This window comes from Haliaeetus albicilla, chromosome 4, assembly GCF_947461875.1.
Source record: "Haliaeetus albicilla chromosome 4, bHalAlb1.1, whole genome shotgun sequence".
Lineage (NCBI taxonomy): Eukaryota > Metazoa > Chordata > Aves > Accipitriformes > Accipitridae > Haliaeetus > Haliaeetus albicilla.
Window position 1 is genome coordinate 43,082,327 of NC_091486.1, and position 18,428 is coordinate 43,100,754.

Genomic DNA, 18,428 nt, shown 5'->3' on the forward strand with positions numbered 1-18,428 from the left:
ACTGAAACATGTTTCACTTGTGCAGGACCAGGGTTATGGCAGAGTGAGAGCACTTTTAGCCTGTGCTGGAAGTTATCTTGGGTTTACGTTACCTTGGGTTATCACATCATCTCTTTGAAGAGGAGGCATTCACCAGCTGCAGCACAGATAACTATTTGCATATGGAGAGTGCAATGGCAGTGCTAAAGAGCTGGTGGCCAAAGACCTTGAGATACCACTGAACAGATTGGTAGGATAATGGCTCTTCCCATGTAGCAATCATTGAGAACCCCCTGTAATTAACTTCTGTTATTTTAAATGTGAACATTTAAGGGCGTGCCTGCCATTCTAGCACATGCCTGTAGGAGCTTAGATCCCAACACACCAGGTGAAAAGGAGAGCTGATAAGAAGAGACTCCCACTCCCTCAAAACTCCATCCAACACATCTTCTTGTGAATCGTTCATCAGGGAGTTTAGTGAGGCTCTGGGATGCTGGCGTCTCGTAGAGGAGCAGCTGCATGGGGCCCTATATTGAGGGGGAGGCTTGTTGCTAAGGCACTTGTTTGCATGGCAAAGATAACAAGTTGCTGCTTCTCTTGGCTCTGGTTGCTCTTCCCAGCCGCGTCAATGCCCATCCCTTTAGATCATGAACCCTTTGGGGAAGAGGAATGTGAATGTATCAGAAGTAGCAGAGGGAGAAGTTTTGTTTAAGAATTTTAGGGGGGAAAAAAACCATACCTCCAGGTTTGAGAGGTTGTAAGACTACCTTACTTCACTGCTTAAAGTAGCATGGATTGCTGACCTGAAATAAATGCTTGCAAGTAAGTTGTGACTCTCTTGTGGATTGCTTACAGTGCTGTTTTCTTCTTGGCTTTGCAGTGCCTTCTCCTAGTGCCTTGCTGGTTGACAATCCCACGTCCTTTGGAAATGCGAAGGAAGTAATAGCAATCAAGGATTACTGTCCGACTAATTTCACCACTTTGAAGTTCTCCAAGGGGGACCACCTTTATGTCTTAGACACGTCGGGAGGTGAGTGGTGGTACGCTCACAACACCACAGAAATGGGTTACATCCCTTCCTCCTACGTCCAGCCAGTAAACTACCGCAACTCTTCCTTAACGGACAGCGGGATGATAGACAATCTACTGGAGAGCCCTGATGAGGGGGTCAAGGAGTTAGACCTGCTTGGAGAATGGACTGACTTGAAAAGAAACTCTGCAAAAACCTGCAATAACAACCCGTTCTTGAACGGAGTCCAGACAAACCCATTTCTGAATGGGAATTTGCAAACAGTGCCCAGCTCGGACAAAGAGTCCAACTCCAACGTCGCCGTTGACTTGCTGCTTTTTGACACAGGGGCTCCTACTTCAGCTGTTTCCAGTTCAGCTGCTAATAGCAGCCTGGGCAACATTTTTGATGAGTTTCCATCCACAAACAGGCTGGATCTGGAACAGCCTGTGAAAAGGGACAATCCATTCTTCAGAAGTAAACGCTCCTACAGTTTGTCTGAACTGTCCGTTCTTCAGGCCAAGTCAGACGCTCCGGCATCGTCGGGTTTCTTCAGCGGTTTGAAGTCTCCCACCCCTGAGCAGTTCCAGAGCCGGGAAGATTTTAGGACGGCGTGGCTGAACCACAGGAAGCTGGCTCGGTCTTGCCATGACTTAGATTTGCTTGGTCAAAATCCTGGCTGGGGTCAGACGCAACCAGTGGAGACCAACATTGTCTGCAAGCTGGATAGCTCTGGTGGAGCCGTTCAGCTTCCAGACACCAACATCAGCATCCACGTGCCAGAGGGCCATGTGTGCCCTGGGGAAACACAGCAGATCTCCATGAAAGCGATGCTGGATCCACCGCTGGAGCTGAACAGTGACAAGTGCAGCACCATCAGCCCGGTCCTGCAGATCAAACTCAGCAATATGGAGGTGAAAACCTTCATCATTCTGGAGATGAAAGTGTCGGCAGAGGTCAAGAATGACATCATGAGCAAGAGTTTGGTAGGACTGCAGTGTCTGCGGAGCGACATGAAAGAGGGGCCATACATGCCGATGCAGTTGAGCTACTCATATGGGGACACGATCCAGGTGCAGCTGGAGAACCTGGAGCCTTGCATGTACATCGCGGCCGTAGCCCAGGGGCAGAACATCCTCTACCCTTACACCGTTTGGGATTACATCAGCAAGAAGATCACGGTTGGTGTCTACGGCCCAAAACACATTCACCCATCCTTTAAAACCGTCGTGGCCATGTTCGGGCACGAATGTGCCCCCAAGACCCTCCTGGTGAACGAGGTCACAAGACAGTCCCACAGCCCAGCTCCCGTTGCCCTCCAGCTCTGGGGTAAGCATCAGTTTGCTCTCTCCCGGCCTCAGGACCTCAAGCTCTGCATGTTCTCCAACATGACCAACTACGAGGTGAAAGCTAGCGAGCAAGCCAAAATTGTGCGGGGCTTTCAGATGAAGCTAGGCAAGGTTAGCCGCCTTATCTTCCCCATTGCGTCCCATGACCCCAATGAGCTCTCAGACTTCACTCTAAGGATACAGGTCAAAGATGACAAGGATGCCATTTTGACCCAATTCTGTGTCCAGACGCCGCAGCCGCCTCCGAAAAGTGCCATCAAACCGATGGGGCAGAGGCGGTTCCTCAAGAAGAACGAGGTCGGAAAGATCATCCTTTCACCTCTTGCTGCCACCGCCAAGTATCCAGTTTTTCAGGACCGGCCAGTGTTGAGCTTGAAGTATGGCAAGCTGCTGAAGACGGTGGTGAGGCAAAGCAAGAACCACTATTTGCTGGAGTACAAGAAAGGAGATGTCATAGCCCTCCTCAGTGAGGAGAAGATTAGGTTAAAAGGGCAGCTGTGGACCAAGGAGTGGTATATTGGCTACTACCAGGGAAAAATAGGCCTTGTGCACACCAAAAACGTGCTGGTGGTTGGCAAGGTCAAGCCCAGCTACTTCTCTGGACCAGATCTCACCACCAGCCTGTTGCTCGAGCAGATCCTGAGGCCCTGCAAGTTCCTGACCTACATCTATGCCTCTGTGAGGACTCTGCTCATGGAGAACCTCAGCAGCTGGCGCTCCTTCGCTGATGCGCTGGGGTACTTGAATTTGCCGCTCACTTTTTTCTGCCGAGCGGAGTTGGACAGCGAGCCGGAGCGAGTGGCCTCCGTCTTGGAGAAGCTGAAGGAAGACTGCAACAACGCTGAGAACAAGGAGAGGAAGTCTTTCCAGAAGGAGCTCATGACGGTGAGTCTGAGGTCTGACGAGGGGTCTTAATTCCCTGCTGTGCAGCGTGATGAGGGTGAATGAGAGGTGGAAGCTTCCTAATTCAGTCTGTAGAAAATGAAGTCCATCTTTAAGGTCTTCTGCAGGCTGCTCGGCACAGCCATGTGGAAGTTCAGTCCTGTGGTTGTACGCGTTGGTGGGCTCCTAGTTTAATGGGATCATGGCCATAAATGAGGCACAAGTTGAGTGAAATACCATAAGTACATGTTGTGTGAGGGCAGCCAACAGGCTTGCTTTGGAAGGTATCTAACCTGAAGCCCTTCAAGATCAAGGTGATTTTGGTCCAGTGGTTTCATAGCACTTGACAGGTCCCTGCTGCTGGGTATTCATGTTTCAGCCTTCGATGATGTACACTTCTAGGAGTTACCTGAAAGCTGCTGGTCTCCTCAACCCCAGTGTCAAAGCATGCATCGTTGAAGGCAATGCTGATGGAAAACTGCAAAAAGGGCAAGAAACACAAAAGCTTTTCCTATACGGAGTGGGGTTGGTGAACTACATCTCAGGTCACATACTTTTGCATCACTAGGTGTGTCAAAGCATACTGGAAAAGGGTTTTACAGCTGCTGTGAAGAATGATGCTATACCTTTGCCTTCATGAAACAACCTCAAATTCCTCTATAATAGTGTCAGGTTATGTCTGCCCCTTCTCTTTTTGAGTGGCAGCTAAACCAAGGGCACCTGTGGATCGTGTTTGTAAATTGAAATGCATGCCTTGCTTGTGTCCTGAAAGGCATTTGGGGAAGTGCTGCCCGCAAGTATTTCTAGGATGCTGTTCGGAAGTCTCTTGCGAGAAATCATATTCATGATCATTTCTAGCGTTTCATATGAAGTGAGCCAAAGAAAATCCAGGACGAAATGACTGGAAGAGATTTGCAGCTCTTGCCTCTTAACAGGCTCTCCTGCAGAAGCAGGATAACTGAGTTACGGCGAATCATGTGGTTTAAAATGCCAATCGAATTAAGGAATAGCGACAGCTTCGCTTGGCCGTGATGGGTGCAGGCAGCAGCACACAAAATAAAATAACAAGTAGGCAGCCTGGATAAAGAGGACTGGAGCCAAATGAAGTATTTCATTTCCCAAACTCCCTTTAATAAGGGGGAAATTTGAGGATTGAATACGAGGTGTAAGGTGTTAGGAAGAGTACGGAACCCTTTGTTACTCATGGAAATATTGTCCAGTGAGTTCCCGGTGCCTGGCTATCACTTTGTGGCCCATGGGGCAATGTTTTAGCTTTGACTTTCGGGTGCCAGGTCATGCCACCAACGCTGCTTCTGTTGAGCCACTCCTCTGGCCATTATACACTGTTGTCTCTCTTCTTTCTGGGGCCATCCAGGAAGGGAAAATACCAAGGCTGGTGTCTGGCCCTGTGGTTCCCCCAAGGAGGGAGGGTTTGCTCCTTTAATCATTAGCCTCAGTGAAGGATGGGATGAAATCTGTGCTCCTCTTGTTGGATGCTTCCAAGGGCTTTGTGCTGTTTGCCTTACTGATTTGCAAACCTGTAAGTGTTTTTTTTATCTATTCTCTTTGTCTCCAGGATTCCCAGCCAGTCTGTAGGTCGTGGAAAATCTATGCCAGACCTCAGTGGGGAGACAAAGGGAAAGATAAGGCTCTTCAGATACTCAGGGAGCAACTAACTCAAGGGGACGGCCATAAGCTGCAGGAAAACATCCCGCTCCCCAAGGGATGCCTGGAGTGCAGAGTCCCAGAGCAGGTTTTATTTTCCTTGTTTGAATGGAGGCTAATCCTGAGCGTTGGCTCTGTTTCCTATTCTTTGTGAGTCTGAGCCTGTCGATAAAGGATGAGCTCTCTTCCTGGTGGAAGATGATGCTTCTTCTAAACCCCTTGCTGCTGTCAAATCCCCCTTAGCTTATGGAGAAATTAGACTGAGCCTGGTTTAAAAAAAAAAAAAGAAGAAGAAATAGATGTTTCGGGGGATGACATCAGAGCAGTAATGTATTTTATTGTGTTTAAATCTGATTTTGTTTGTAACAAATGGACTCACTTTCTGGCATCTGCTGGCAAGAAGAACTGGTTGGGTTAAGTTCTGATCTGACTGTTTCATCTTAAAGTTGGTTGTCTCCTCTCAAAGGGACTATGAAGGGAGAAGCAGTAAGTGCTTCTGATTTCAGTGTTGAATACATAAATTGCAGTGGCAGAGCCACGCACCAGCAGCCAAGCACAGAGAAGCCTGGTCATGATGACTAGTTAATAAGTAATCTGCATTTAATTGTTATTTTTCGAATCTAGTGCTAGCAGTGGTGTGTGAAGGTAACTGGGGGAATGTTGCTCAGAAGTTAGTCATCACATCAGAAAGAGAAACCTACCTATCCCCTCCCTCCTCTCTGCCCATTGAAAGCACACAGAAGCTCTTGCTAAAAAACCCTGCGCACAGATGCAAGAAGACCTCATTGCAGCTGGGCCACTGGTACCTGGCCATGCAGTGACTGCACTACCTGGTGCTCGGGAGCTGGGGTTAGGCCTGTCATGAGACACAGCATTTCTCTCTTTCTCTGAGTTTTCAATATAGTGTTTTTATAGAGCCTCACATTTATCATCCCTTCCAACAGATGCTGCTGTTGGGAAAAACATGGGTCTTCTGGGAATGCCATTGGGCATGTCAGCAGAGAGCTGTGGAAACAATGAGCTTTTTCTTCTCCAGGCTGCTTCTAAAGATCATACAGAAGATGATGTTGGGATTTTTTTTTTCCCCTTTGTTTTTTACCATTTGTTCTGACTGCAGGTATCTGCATGCTGCCTTTCTTCTACCAAAAGATACTGTTTGTCCCTGGTGTGTGCAGATCCCAAAGAGCTGCTGGTAGGCTCAAGCAGTCCTTAATGTCATGCAGAGCAGGATGTCCATCGCTTGGACCTTGCGCTGGCACGCCTGGAGCATGCCAGCCCAAGGTTGCTCATGTTGGGCCCCTCTTGCTCCTCCATCACAAAGCATCTGCTGGCTAATGGTAGTCCGTGTGCTGAATTTGGGTCCAGAGGGGAAAGCGCAACTCTTGTGCTTCTGCTTTCATGGGAACGAATCCCCACCACACATATAGATCCTGGACATTGCTCCCCTGAGGCACCACACTGCACCCTGCTGAAGTTGGTGAGGATGTTTTCTGTAGGGCATGGCTTGTCCTTGCATAGCCAAGTTGCTTCCAGCACAGAAGGAGAAAGAGTTGCTTGCAGGCTTCCAGCAAGGTCTCTTCATGCACAACACCTTGCCCTGTGCTCCTGTCAATTAATAGAAAGCTGTAGAAATGCCGCCCGACACCTTTCAGCTGTCATGTTGTCAGGCTCCTTGCTCTGTGGACAGCATAAGCCAAACCACTTTTATTTTCTGGGTCTGGCAGTAAATCTTTACTGCCTTCCCATCCCCAGTGCAGCAGTTGCAGACCCTGTGTTCTTGCTCCCATGCAATTTTGCTCTTGCAAAAAAAACAACCAACCAAAAAAAACCAAAACCCAAAAAGCCGCTTGCAGGTGCATTGATGGTACCTTCTCCAAGCCACCTGGGAGTGTGGCTGATGGCACTTTGGTGTCATTTCAGAAGTGATGCCTTAAGCACCCCGAGACTCAGCCGGGCACCATGTTCAGGGAAATTGCCCCACAGAACCTGTGCCTGTGTTAGGTAAAAAAAAGAAATTAATATTTAAGATCGTGAGTGTGTACCACAGTATTTTAAGTGTGTGTGACTGGTGATTTTGGGGGTGCTGACAGCCAAAAGAAGCAAGCAGAAGACATGTTTACTGCCTAAAGCAAGTGTTGTTTTGGGGAGCACTCGTACAGAGGCGACTCGTTTGGGCCAAAAACCTGACCCGGATCCTGGCGAGGACGGTGGAGACAGGAGCCTGTGCACGAGCATCCTCTCACCCTGTGGGTCTCGCTGGCCCCTTGGGGACCCAGGACCTTTCTCCCCATGTTTGAGGAGGACCCAGGCGGGAGCTGTGGCACGGTGCCACCCCAGGCACATTGCCTGCCTGCCACGCTCGGGTCACGCATCCCTGCAGCAGTTAATGGGATGCTAAATATTACTGCTTAGGGTAACCACATCTCCGCTTCCCCCACCGATGTTTCGGGGGGGTGACTAATGCGTGATAACATTTGGACCCCCTGGGGTGCTTTCCAATTTAAATGCTATTTTTTTAAAAAAGTTATTAATTTTAAAAGTCCATTTCCATAACAGCTTGCACCACGCTTGGTGGGCACATGTGAACTCGGCGATGCTTTCTGCTCCAGAATATGTGGGGGTTAGGACTGGACAGACTGTGGGGAAGCTGCCTATTTGTGCATGGGGGAGCGAGCAGGGCTGGAGGCTCGCAGAGTCAGGAGTGAACTGTGAAGGTCACAGTGATGGGCATGGGCAGGGGTTTGCCACGCATCTGCAGGTGGTCTTTGGGGTTGCCTCTGTCTTCTGGCTTGGCTTGCTTTCTTCCAGATGCTGGTTTCCATCATTAGAGGATGGGAAATGGGATTCTGCATTTCAGAGCCGGGATGCAAATTCAGCCTCCCTTGGATGCCTTTTAAGTAGAGGCACTTCTGTGCCTCTTTGAACTGGGATTTGAATATCAAACCATCTCCTTTGCTGTGTGCTAGTCTGGTGGAGCAGGCTCGGAGCTTGCTCTGCTCTGAGGTTAATAAATGCTTTGGAAGTCACTGGCGAGGCACAGCCCACATCACGCCTCAGCAGGGAGCACAGCTGGGTACTGAGGGACGGAGATGCAGCGGGTGTATCCAGCTATCCAGGGAGGCTTGTCCAGGGTGGAGGAGGAGGATGGAAGGAAATTGTAGTGTAATCCCAAAAGCGCCTGCTGGAGGATTAAGTCTGTTGTGAGCCCTGCTAATCCCAGCCAGGCAGTCAGGGCTTCCAGGAGAGCCCTGTGTTTCATGTCTTTCTGTGATAGAGGGAGCAAGTTGTGCCCAGGCCAAAAAAAGTGTGTTGCTCTTACCACTAATATTCCCCCTTTGGCTCTGACCTTAGTGGCCCTGTGTCCTCCTTGCACCCCATCCCCACCTGGATTTCGTGCTGTCCCTATCTCCCATCACCTCTGCCCACCCTCCTGCATTTTCCCCAGCCCGTAATTTGTGTGCTGAGCCTCCCCAGCTCAAATCACCAGGGGAAAAGCACAGGAACTAGGTGGTTCTGTGGCCATCAGTAGGTTTCAGAGTTAACATTCTGTGTGGCGGGGAGCAATCCATCTCTTCCAAAGCTGGTGCTTTGAGTGATTATACAGTTCTCAATTACATGGCCTCCCAGCTGCTTTACCTGATGCTGTTTTCTTGTTTACTTCGAGCAGCAGAAGGAACAAGAGAATCTGTCTCCTGCAGCTCTATCCTTCTTAACCCCTGCGGCACATTTTGCTCCCGGTGGCCTCCTCCACTGCCTCAGACCTGCTCAGCCTCTGGCAAGAGATGAGAGCGACTCATCTAGCCTGCTTTGCTAAATACCAGGTTGTTTCAGGGTTTGCATGCAGGTGATCCAAGCCGCCTGGAAAGGCAGGTTTGAGGATGCTAAATCTGCTCTTCCTTAGGACCATCCAAATCCCTGCCTGCAGAGGAGAGGGTGATTAATCTGGGGGCTGGGTGGTAAGGTAGCATTGCTGGAGGGGAAGTGGTTACAGCACAGGTGTGAGATCTAAATGCTTCTTAATGCCCTTTTTAAAAAAAAAAAAAATGCTCTTTTGAATGTATTTTCCTTGCTTCCTTAAGAAGAGGGTTTATGACTTCTCTCCTTATACAGGAAACCAGTGTAAGCACTTTGGAGGAGCAAACAAACGTGGGTCTGCAGCTGTAATTAGATTGAGCCCAGCTTTAAGCTGGAAACAGATAAGGGAAAAATCAACATGCATTTGCTTTGCAAATTGCTGGAGTGGTTTCAGATGTTCCCATCTTCCCCCAACTGTGCCTGTGAATCCGCCTATGTGAGATTTTAACCCTTCTTCTGCCCCAGAGCCAAACCAGCTGGGGTTTGCCTAGACCCTCCGTGCCAGGAGAGGATGTCAAGACCCACAGTGGCAGAAAGCAGGAGGATTCTGGCTGCATGGGGACCACCACATCCATGGTTTCTGTAATAACCAGCCCTGTGCTGTTGTTGAAAGTGCGGGTGATGTTTCTGATGGGGACCCATGTGCCAGCGTGGTTCCTTGGGTGCTCGCTGGTGTTCAGCATCCTTTGAAGAGGCTGTCCCTGCATCCCTGAGCTGTGGTTTGCCTCTACTGAAGTGAACACCACCCCTTGGTGTTCACCTATCCTGGAGCCACCATCCTGAGTCTGCTGGTGCCACGGCTCTGGATCTGGCCATAGGAAAAAAAGAGGGTACTTGACAAATTATTGCCCAAGGCAGGGTGTGGGGTCTGTTTGCTTGATTTCCATGTTTTAAAAAGGGGATGCCCATTTCGTAATGTAAAACACCTTTCTGCAACCACTTGAGGTTCAGGGTGGGATTTGCCCAGGGACAGGGGTTGTTGCTGAGGTTGTTGCAGTCCATGGGCTCTGGCAGAGGATGGGGAAGCCCTGGTGAGTGGGATGTTGATTCTGTCTGTCAGATCCTGTCCTCTGATAGTTGCCACTTAAACCCTTCCTTTCATGGGCCACGCTGTGGGTTTTCCCCTTTTACAACTTGCTTTCCACTTTGAGCGGATGTTAATGTGATTTGGTACCTAAAGATAGGAGCTAACCCTGCTCTGTCATTTCTTTCCTGGCTAAGTTATTGCTAGCTGGAAAACTCTTGACTGCTGCAATTCCTCTTCCCCACTTCTTCAAAACCATTTGCAGAAAATCTTGGCTTTTAGGTCAATAAATGACACAGAAGGAGGAGGTTTCTGAACTGGCACGGGAAGGCAGAGGGGCAGTGAGAAGAGCAACAACATCCCAAGCCGAGCGATGGTCCTGTAGTGCTGTCAACTGGCCCTTCGCCTGGGTCTTACCCCGGCCCATCTCCTCCCGAGGCTGATGTCCAAGTCCCATCCCAAAACGTACTGGCTGGCCCATGCCTGCCCACCCACCCATGCTGAAGGATGGTGCTCCTCCAGGCTCGGGGAGCCTCAGGCTCATGGACCATGCTGGATTAGTTACCTTGATTAAAGGCATCTGTTCTTCTCAGCCCCTGGGATGCTTTAAACTGCTTATGGTGGTGCCTGAACATCTTGAGGGGTTGCCTGAAAATAAGGTTGCAGTGGCTAGCCCAGGCTGCAAGCCTCATTGAACAGGGGTAGGGCGCTTGGTTCAATTAATGGGATTACTCGTCTGTTGAGCCTGATGGCCTAATTTCACCGGCTGTTGCTAGAAAGGGGGTGGGAGGATTTTAGGGGTGGCTTCTCGATGGACTTCCCTGCATGGTCCCATGGGTCACCTGCCATCTACTGCCTGCCTTGACTTTCTTGTTTGGTTTTCACCACTGCCCTTCAGGCCCTGCTGAAAATGGACTGCCAGGGGCTGGTTGTCCGGCTCATCCAGGATTTTGTGCTGCTGACCACAGCCGTGGAGGTGGCCCAGCGCTGGAGGGAGCTCGCGGAGAAGCTCGCCAAAGTCTCCAAGCAGCAGATGGATGCCTACGAGGCCCCGCACCGGGACAAGACAGGGACAGTGGACAGCGAGGTGAGAACGGATGGGTCTTGGTCTCCATGGGTCCCCTAGGGTTGCAGATACCTCCAGAGCACGTTCTTCTGGAGCACCTTGGGGGGATAAAAGGGATTTGGGTGTGCTGGGGTAACTTGGGGGTGTTTTTTCTCAGGAATGTGCTTGTTCTGGGATGGGGGTATGTTGGGGATGGCATCGCTTGCTCGCTGGCCACCCAGCCTGGCTCAGCTCTGATCTTCTCTCCCCTCTGCCCCATCACTGCAGGGCATGTGGAAGCCAGCATACGATTTCCTTCTCACCTGGAGCAGCCAGATGGGCGACAGCTACCGTGACGTGATCCAGGAGCTGCACACCGGGCTGGACAAGATGAAGAACCCCATCACCAAACGCTGGAAGCATCTCACCGGCACCCTGATCCTTGTCAACTCCTTGGACATGTTGCGGGCAGCTGCCTTCAGCCCACAAGACCACGAGGATTTTGCAATCTAGTTCCTGCAGTGATATTTTTGTCTACTTCTCATTTGCTGGGGTTTTTTTTCTGTGCTTTTTTCCCCTTTTTTTTAAGCAGTTGACTTTAAAAAGAAGCGGAGGTTGCTCTCCCCAGGTTTTAAGAGGCCAAAGTTTGCAAGTTCTCCACTGGGACTAGAAATCAGCAGGAGACATCTCTCCTTGATGGGAAGGCATCCAGAGGGGAATGGCTTTTCCTACAGCATTGATACCGGTTAAACTATTTCTTACTAAAAAAAACTTTAAAGGGGGCAAGGGAGTGGGGAGGGATCACAAAAGAGATCACATTTTTTAGGCATTTGCAAATAAAAGTCTAATTTTTGTAACAAGCAGTAAAGGTTGTAACCACTTTGGGGGGAAGCTGTGGTTGTTTTTTATGTTGTAGAAACTGCTTTTAAATTATCATTTTTGAGATGAACGTGAGTAATGTAAATATGTATTTTAAGAAGAAGCACAGTAAATTCCCTCCCCCACTGTCAGGCTTTGGCAGACTCCCAGACGTGACTGTAAAGCACCATATGAACTTGGGATGTCCTCAGCCCAACAAGCATCTTACACCAAAAAGGAGCTTGGTTTTTTTGTTGGTTTTTTTTTTTAACAGGCCCTGTGACCCATTTGATTGTTTTTTGTTTTATTTTCATGTCTCTGCGAACATGCATTTTCTCATTTGAGGACAGGGAGATGCTCATTGCCTGTTTGCAGATGCATGGGTACTGTTTTTAATCAGGAGAAGTGGCTGCTGCCCCTTGCGCTTTATCCCACCCGGGTGCTGCAGGACGTCTCTGGAAGAAGCTGGAGGTTTGGGGTTCACCAGAGACCTCCTTAGGAGATAGACCAGGAGGATGGTGAGAGTGGCTCGCCCTGCCACGGCAGCAAACTCTCCAGATGCTCCTGCTTTGGAGAAGAAGCCAGAAAAGGGGATAGAATTGTTGCCATCCATATATCCCTTTACACGCAGAAACAAAAAAAAAGAAGGAAAAGAGAAGATGTTTCTCCCAATTTGAAATCCAAGCTCACTGGAGATGTTCCAGACGTGCTTCATGACTTAATGCTCATTGCCATTGATTTCAGAGGGCTTCAAGTGGGGCTCTTCAAGGCTCCTAAAGTCCAGTTTAACTTGTAAATAGTCTTTACTATAAACCTGGTGCCAACGAGCTAAATATTTGTGGCACAGAGTGCCCAGATGTTTTCCCCCATTTGTTTTATAGCTGAGGCTTTTGAATGACCTCCCCTCCTCTTCCCGCTCCCCAGCTTTCAAATATTTTACATGGGAGGGAAATATTTTTTATTTTTGCACAGAACAATTATTTTAAGTGCAAAGTCTCTTTATAGTGAAACGCTGCTGCCACAGAAAGGTTAGTTTTTAAAGGATAATTTTCTTTCAGGTTAATAAAAAAAAAAAGAGAGAAAGAATGGGAAAGGCATCCAGTGGATTGTGCCAGCACAGCAGCCTCAGGAGGGAATGGTCTCCTTTCCTCTTCCCAAAATCACGTCCCCAGAAATGATCACTCTCGATGGACCCCACAAGAAGTAAATAGCACCTTAAATTTCTCCTCAGGGGCTTTAAGGAGTTTCCTATGCAACTTAACATAGCACAGAGAGAGGGTCCGTCAGCAGCTGAGCCCACTACCCGTCCCCTTTCTCTTTTCCTAAGGCACCCTAAGAGCACATTTTTCCATGCACGAGCAAAAATCCCCCATTGCAGTAAGGAATACCTCCTGCAGGAGCGTGCGTGCAGGCAGAGGGACAGCTTTCTCCTGAGGTTTTACCCAAATCTTGGCTTTCGCCATTCTCCTGGCAAGGTCCGGAGCTCTGCAGGAATGCCTGTGCTGGGCACCCCTGAGGGTGTCAGCAGCAGGCGAGGGCAGGAGTTGGAGCCTCCTGTATTTCAGGGATGTCCCTGAATTATTTCAGTTCATTTTGTTTTTTTTTTACCCCCCCCCCACCTTGGTTTTTCTAACTACCTCAGGTACTCCATATACCCAACTTAACATTTCAGCAACAGCCTAAACCATGCTGTGCTCAGCTCGGATGGTGTGCACTCTGAGACCCGTGGGAGCACAGCCGGCGCGTTTTGAGGCCCATGGGGTGACCACTGCATTAATTTGTCCCTGTCCTCAGTCTGAAATCTAGTCCCTCCTCACGTGCTGGGACTGGGCGTATGTCCTTTGGATGCCTTCTGCCTGCTAAACATCAAGGCCTTCTCCAAAACTTCTGTCTGGGCTCTGCATTACCACCCTTTGTGCAGTAACTGGTTATTGTACTTACCTTTTAATGTTCCTTTTTTTTTTTTTCTTTTTTAAAGAAAAAAATTTTTGGAAAAAAAAATACTCCAATTAAAGCTGTTACTATTCCAGTACTCCTGAGTAGACATCTACTGTTGTCTCTTCATCTCAAAGCAGCTTTGATGCGTGGGATTAATTTAGTAGGTTTTCCACCATGCCAACAGCATGTTCCTCGCAGCACGTTTCCACACCTAGAGCCAGCAATCCCCTGGGGCCAATCTGAATCCGATTCTCCTTCCCTGTGCCTTTCCATCCTGCCCTCTCCAGGGTAAGGTCGCTGGAAACTATCTGGCCTCCCAAGCTGCTGCTTATGTTCAAGTACTAGGTAAGAAACTTTCTGAAGCAGGGAAAGCTTTGGTTGCAGGATTTGTTCTGGCGTGGAGATGTTTTTCTGGTTGTTTTCTGAATGGAGAAAACATCCTTGTATTTAGCCAAGGCAGTTGCGGTGTTCCTGATATGAATGGAGTTCAGATTTCAAGCCACGAAAGTGAAATATTAAGCTATCTGGCTGTGGCTTCAGTTTGCCAAAGGTGAAGAGGAGACATGACGGTTTGATTTCATCCTTAGCAGAAGCGTCTTGTGGTCCAGCATAACATGGGTCGTGAGGAGGACGTGTCGCACACAAGGATGTGCTTGGAACTTGCTTGGCACCCGTTGCTCCATCCATGCCTGGATGGGTGTGACTGTGTCCTCTCCTGAAAGCCTCGGTCCCTCCTTGCGAGGAGGGTGAGCTTGCAGGGGGGTGCACGCTGGTGGCTAATGAGCTCATGAAGCCAGGTACCAGTGCCTGCTGATACCAGGCCAGCTGGCTCATGGAAGGAGATTGGAAATTTCCTTCTTGGCATAATGTGGCTTGATTTCCAAAGCAAAACTGAGGTCTAGCCTAGGAGAAGATGAAGAGAGCAGGGGAAAAAAAATGAGAAAGTAAGCTTTTTGTGGAACTCATGAGCTAAGGAAGGTACCAGACATCCCTTTCCACTGTCAAAGGGAACGCACGAGCAAGTTCTTCCCAGACTCTTGCAGGGATGATGCATGAGGAGCCAGCTGTTGGCTGTCCTCCTTTTGTCTCCTGATCTCAGCTCTCCCTTGTTTCCCAAGCAGATTACTTTCCCATCTGTCTAACCCATTTAATTTTTCTTCCCTACCTTCAGGAGGCTGTTGGCCTCCAAAGCAGAGTGATGGACATACCGCTAGCATTCTTCTCCCTCCCAGGCTTGCTCAGCCCTTGCTGCATCATTTCCCCCTCTTGCTTCAGTACCCAGAGCTGTGGCCGTCACGGGATTTGGGCTGCGGTTCAGACACCGTCCAGGCTCTTGGGGCTTCGGTCAATTCATGACCCCAGTTGAGGCTCCCTGGAGAGAGCAGGGTGGCAGGGTGAGCACTGCTGCAGCCCAAAGGCTCGGCTGCGGCTATTGGAGAGTGGCTGTGTCGTGGACAGCATTTGGGCTTTAAAATTGTGCATTTGGGGCAAAGTTTTAATTGGGAGGATGATGCAGTTGAGCCATTATTTTACTCGCTGCTGCTGCTGCTTCTCAGCCCTCTGTTTCCTACAGATGCTTTCCTAGAATGGCTAGTTGCTCATTTTGTCCAGATACACATGCTTTGAGATGTGTGTGAACTGAGAAGAAAACCAGGGGAATAACAATCCCAGATTCAATTACATGTGTGGATCTGCTGGTCCAGTAACGATGCCTTGGCTTGCTTCCTTAAAACCCACGGATGGCTGTGTATCCTATTGCCTGCCTTTCTTTTCCCTCATTTCCAATTGCTAGCAAGTTTCCACTGCTAAGAAGCTCTCTTACCTCAGCTGCCCGTCCTTCCTTGTTTCCTTTCCTCTGTGAAGTTGGTCAGTGCCAGCAACCCATGGCTGGGGCGGTGGTTGATGTTGGGAGCCTCACAACGTAACATGGTGTGAAAATCCATCCTCCAGCACTGGTACGCCTGGTAAGAATGCAAAAAAGTGTGTGAGATGATGTCCCAGTGATGGTCTGCTGTGGCATATTCTGAATTATTTCTGAATTATGTGCATAAAGGGTTGGTTTCTGCTGGGGTTATCAGTCCTCTCCTGATGGCCCTGGTACTGCAGGTTCACCCCTGGGATGGGTGGGAAGGGTGCCCCACCATGGGTGCCTCGCCATGTGGGCACCTCACTCCTACATGGTCTGACTAGGAAGGGCACCGGTCATCTGATTTGAGCAGTTCCCCATTAGCTGCTTCACTGCTGACTGACTCCCTCTAATATTTCAACTTCAAGGAAAAGATGTTGGCTTTTCTTCCTTGGGCTGATCAGGGGAATGAGCTGCTTCAGTGCAGGTCACCTTGGAAATGCATTTGCACTGTTTTCTCCACTACTTCAGCCATCAAAATTGAATGATCAGCTTGCATCAGCTCAGCTTGGCACTAAATGACTGAAGAAGATATGTCAGAAGGGGAGGGGAAAGAAAAGTCACCTCTGGGTTATCGGTATCTGTACAGAAGAGCGGCTGTATCTGTGATTCTTGTTTTGTCCTCACCAGCTCTTGGTGTCCGGATGCCCAGTGCAGTTTGCAATGAAAACTAGAGTCTACGATTAACGACCCTGGAGGTCTCTGTGGATCTGTTTTCATCCCTAGAAATCCCTGCTGAAAATCAATTCCTTTGCTTCCTTCCCAGCTCTCAATTAAATGCTTCTTGTGGATTATTGCTGTCAGGACACCTTTATCTTGCAATAGGAGGAGCGGGTCATGAGTGCTTAGAGGAGAGGAGCTGGTTAAAGGGCTGCTCCTAGGTCTTCCTCTTATTGGCAGGTGTCTTTTGCCACCAAAACCTCATCCTTCCCAGGGCTGTCCCCTGCGTCCACCCTCCTCTGATGGCCATATCCCCCATGCCAGGTGCAGGCACAATGGTTTGCTTTGTGGAAAACCCTTGTAGAAGACACCCTTAGGGAGGATCACATTGCATTGCTTAGACTTCTGCCCTGGGTGCTGGGCTCTGCCGGCATCCCAGGCACATCTGGCTCAGCAGTCCTGTTCCAGATTGGGGTTTTCTTGTCTGCTGGACCCTTATGACCTTTTCACCTTAATAACCCAAGCTAATTTAATCAGGCCTGATCCCTCATAAAACATGGGCTTGAATGACTGTAAATTAACGGAGACGGTTATCATCCCTGGAAGTGCAAATCCCATTGCGCGTTTGCAGCATGACCTGCTCAAGTCTCCTGTCAAAAGCCCTTTTTTTTTGATAACAAGCTTTACCCAAAGCGTGCCCTGGGGCTCGCCTCTTCACAGCTCAGCAGGCTTAATCCATTGGTGAAATTCAGGGACTTCCAAGCAATGAATGACACGTTTGGGGTTTTTTTATTATAATGGGGGGGAAAAAGCAGAATATAAAGGCATGTTTTTCCCAAAGGCTGTGTGCAGAGGAGCCTGGCCAAAAGAAAGTCAAGCCACTTGTTGAGCGGTCAGTTCTGCAAGGGGTGACTAATTGCTTGATTGGGGGTGGAAGGACCCTGATGTCCTACATGAAAAGGAAGGAGCTTCTGACTGGAGAGATGACCATATTATTTTTATTGCTGTTTAACAGACTCGCTTGACGTCAGGAGCGCCGCTGGTTGTGGTTTCCCCTTCCTTCCCCTGCCCATCACTGAATCCATTCTGCAGCCTCCCTTGTGGTATGCTGAAATCATCTCGGACCCACCCCTCCAAGGTGTTCGGACCAACCGTTTGTGGCCAAAACTCAAAGGACAGCCTCGCCGTCACTTCAGCAGCCTCCGGAAGATAATGAACCTTGGGTTTCTGCCCTGCTTTGATTACCCCCCACTGAACATTAATTAAACTTTGCAGCAGATGCTTTGCGAAGTCTCATCCGGCACAAAGCGAGTCACTGGGTTGCAGTCCAGTCCCTTGCTGGGAGAGAGCGATGAGCCAGAGAGGGATGCTTGGTAACAGATGCAGCTTGCTTGGATCTGCCCCAGTGAAGGGGGGGACCATGTTCCACCCCCCCCACGCCCTCAAGATAATCTAGGCTGGGAGCATTTCAGGGAAGAAAACTGCTCCATTTGTCCAGGCTGGCTTTTGAAGACAGGTCACGCGGTTACATAAGCCAGCCAATATCTGGCTGGGGGGGATTTAGGATTTGCCAATGCCTGAACAGCCCATGCTGATGACTTGCTTTTATCATCCTAAGCAATCACATCTGGCGTATGAAACCTTTCACCCATTCTTAATAGAAAGGGAATTGATGCTGGGAGCAGTTGCTAGTACCTGTCAAAGCAGAGTCGTGTGACAGCAGCTTTTAGCATGAGCCGTGACACCTGCCATAAGCAGGGCAGGAGTTCGCTCTGGGAAAGATGAGCTCGGAGACAGGATTGCCTCTCCTAGAAATACCAGCACCCTCAGCCAGTGAGGAAACATTTGTGGATGGAAATTTCATCTTCTCTTTCCTTTGTAAGCCTGGTTCAGTCCCAGCAGCCTGTGGCACCAGCAGCAGCGGGGTTATGTACCAAGCTATGGACCAAGTCCAGCTGCCACATGGGTTTAACCTGGCTCACTGAGCTTAAATGCTAAAGCCAGAGCAGTTTGCTCCCTCTCTGGGTTCAGCAGGGTACGTTCTTCCCCAGGGAGGGAGAGGCTGGCCTGCATTTTGCACCTGGTTCACTGTGGCAATTGCTTTTCCCCAGGTTTCATCATGCTTACCTATAAATAACTCCTAAAACCACCTCTGCAGGTGATAATGAATTGGAGAGCTGCATGGCTGCTCCAGCTAAAAGTACCTGGCTTGCTAGTGTCGGCTCCCTGCCATCCTCCAGGGAGCACTGGGGACTGCC

At 49.3% G+C, this 18,428-nt stretch overlaps 1 protein-coding gene across 3 annotated transcripts in view; it reads left to right on the forward strand.

The window, feature by feature from the left end:
* Positions 1-13,698, forward strand: part of SH3BP4 (SH3 domain binding protein 4) — a 39,388-nt gene extending 25,690 nt beyond the window's left edge. For all 3 annotated transcript variants that reach the window (XM_069782155.1, XM_069782156.1, XM_069782157.1), the window contains 3 exons: positions 860-3,222; positions 10,662-10,850; positions 11,097-13,698. In XM_069782155.1, coding sequence (XP_069638256.1) covers positions 860-3,222; positions 10,662-10,850; positions 11,097-11,321 — 2,777 coding nt within the window. In that variant the 3' untranslated portion in view covers positions 11,322-13,698. The remainder of the gene's footprint in view (positions 1-859; positions 3,223-10,661; positions 10,851-11,096) is intronic.
* The last annotated feature ends 4,730 nt before the right edge of the window (positions 13,699-18,428 follow it).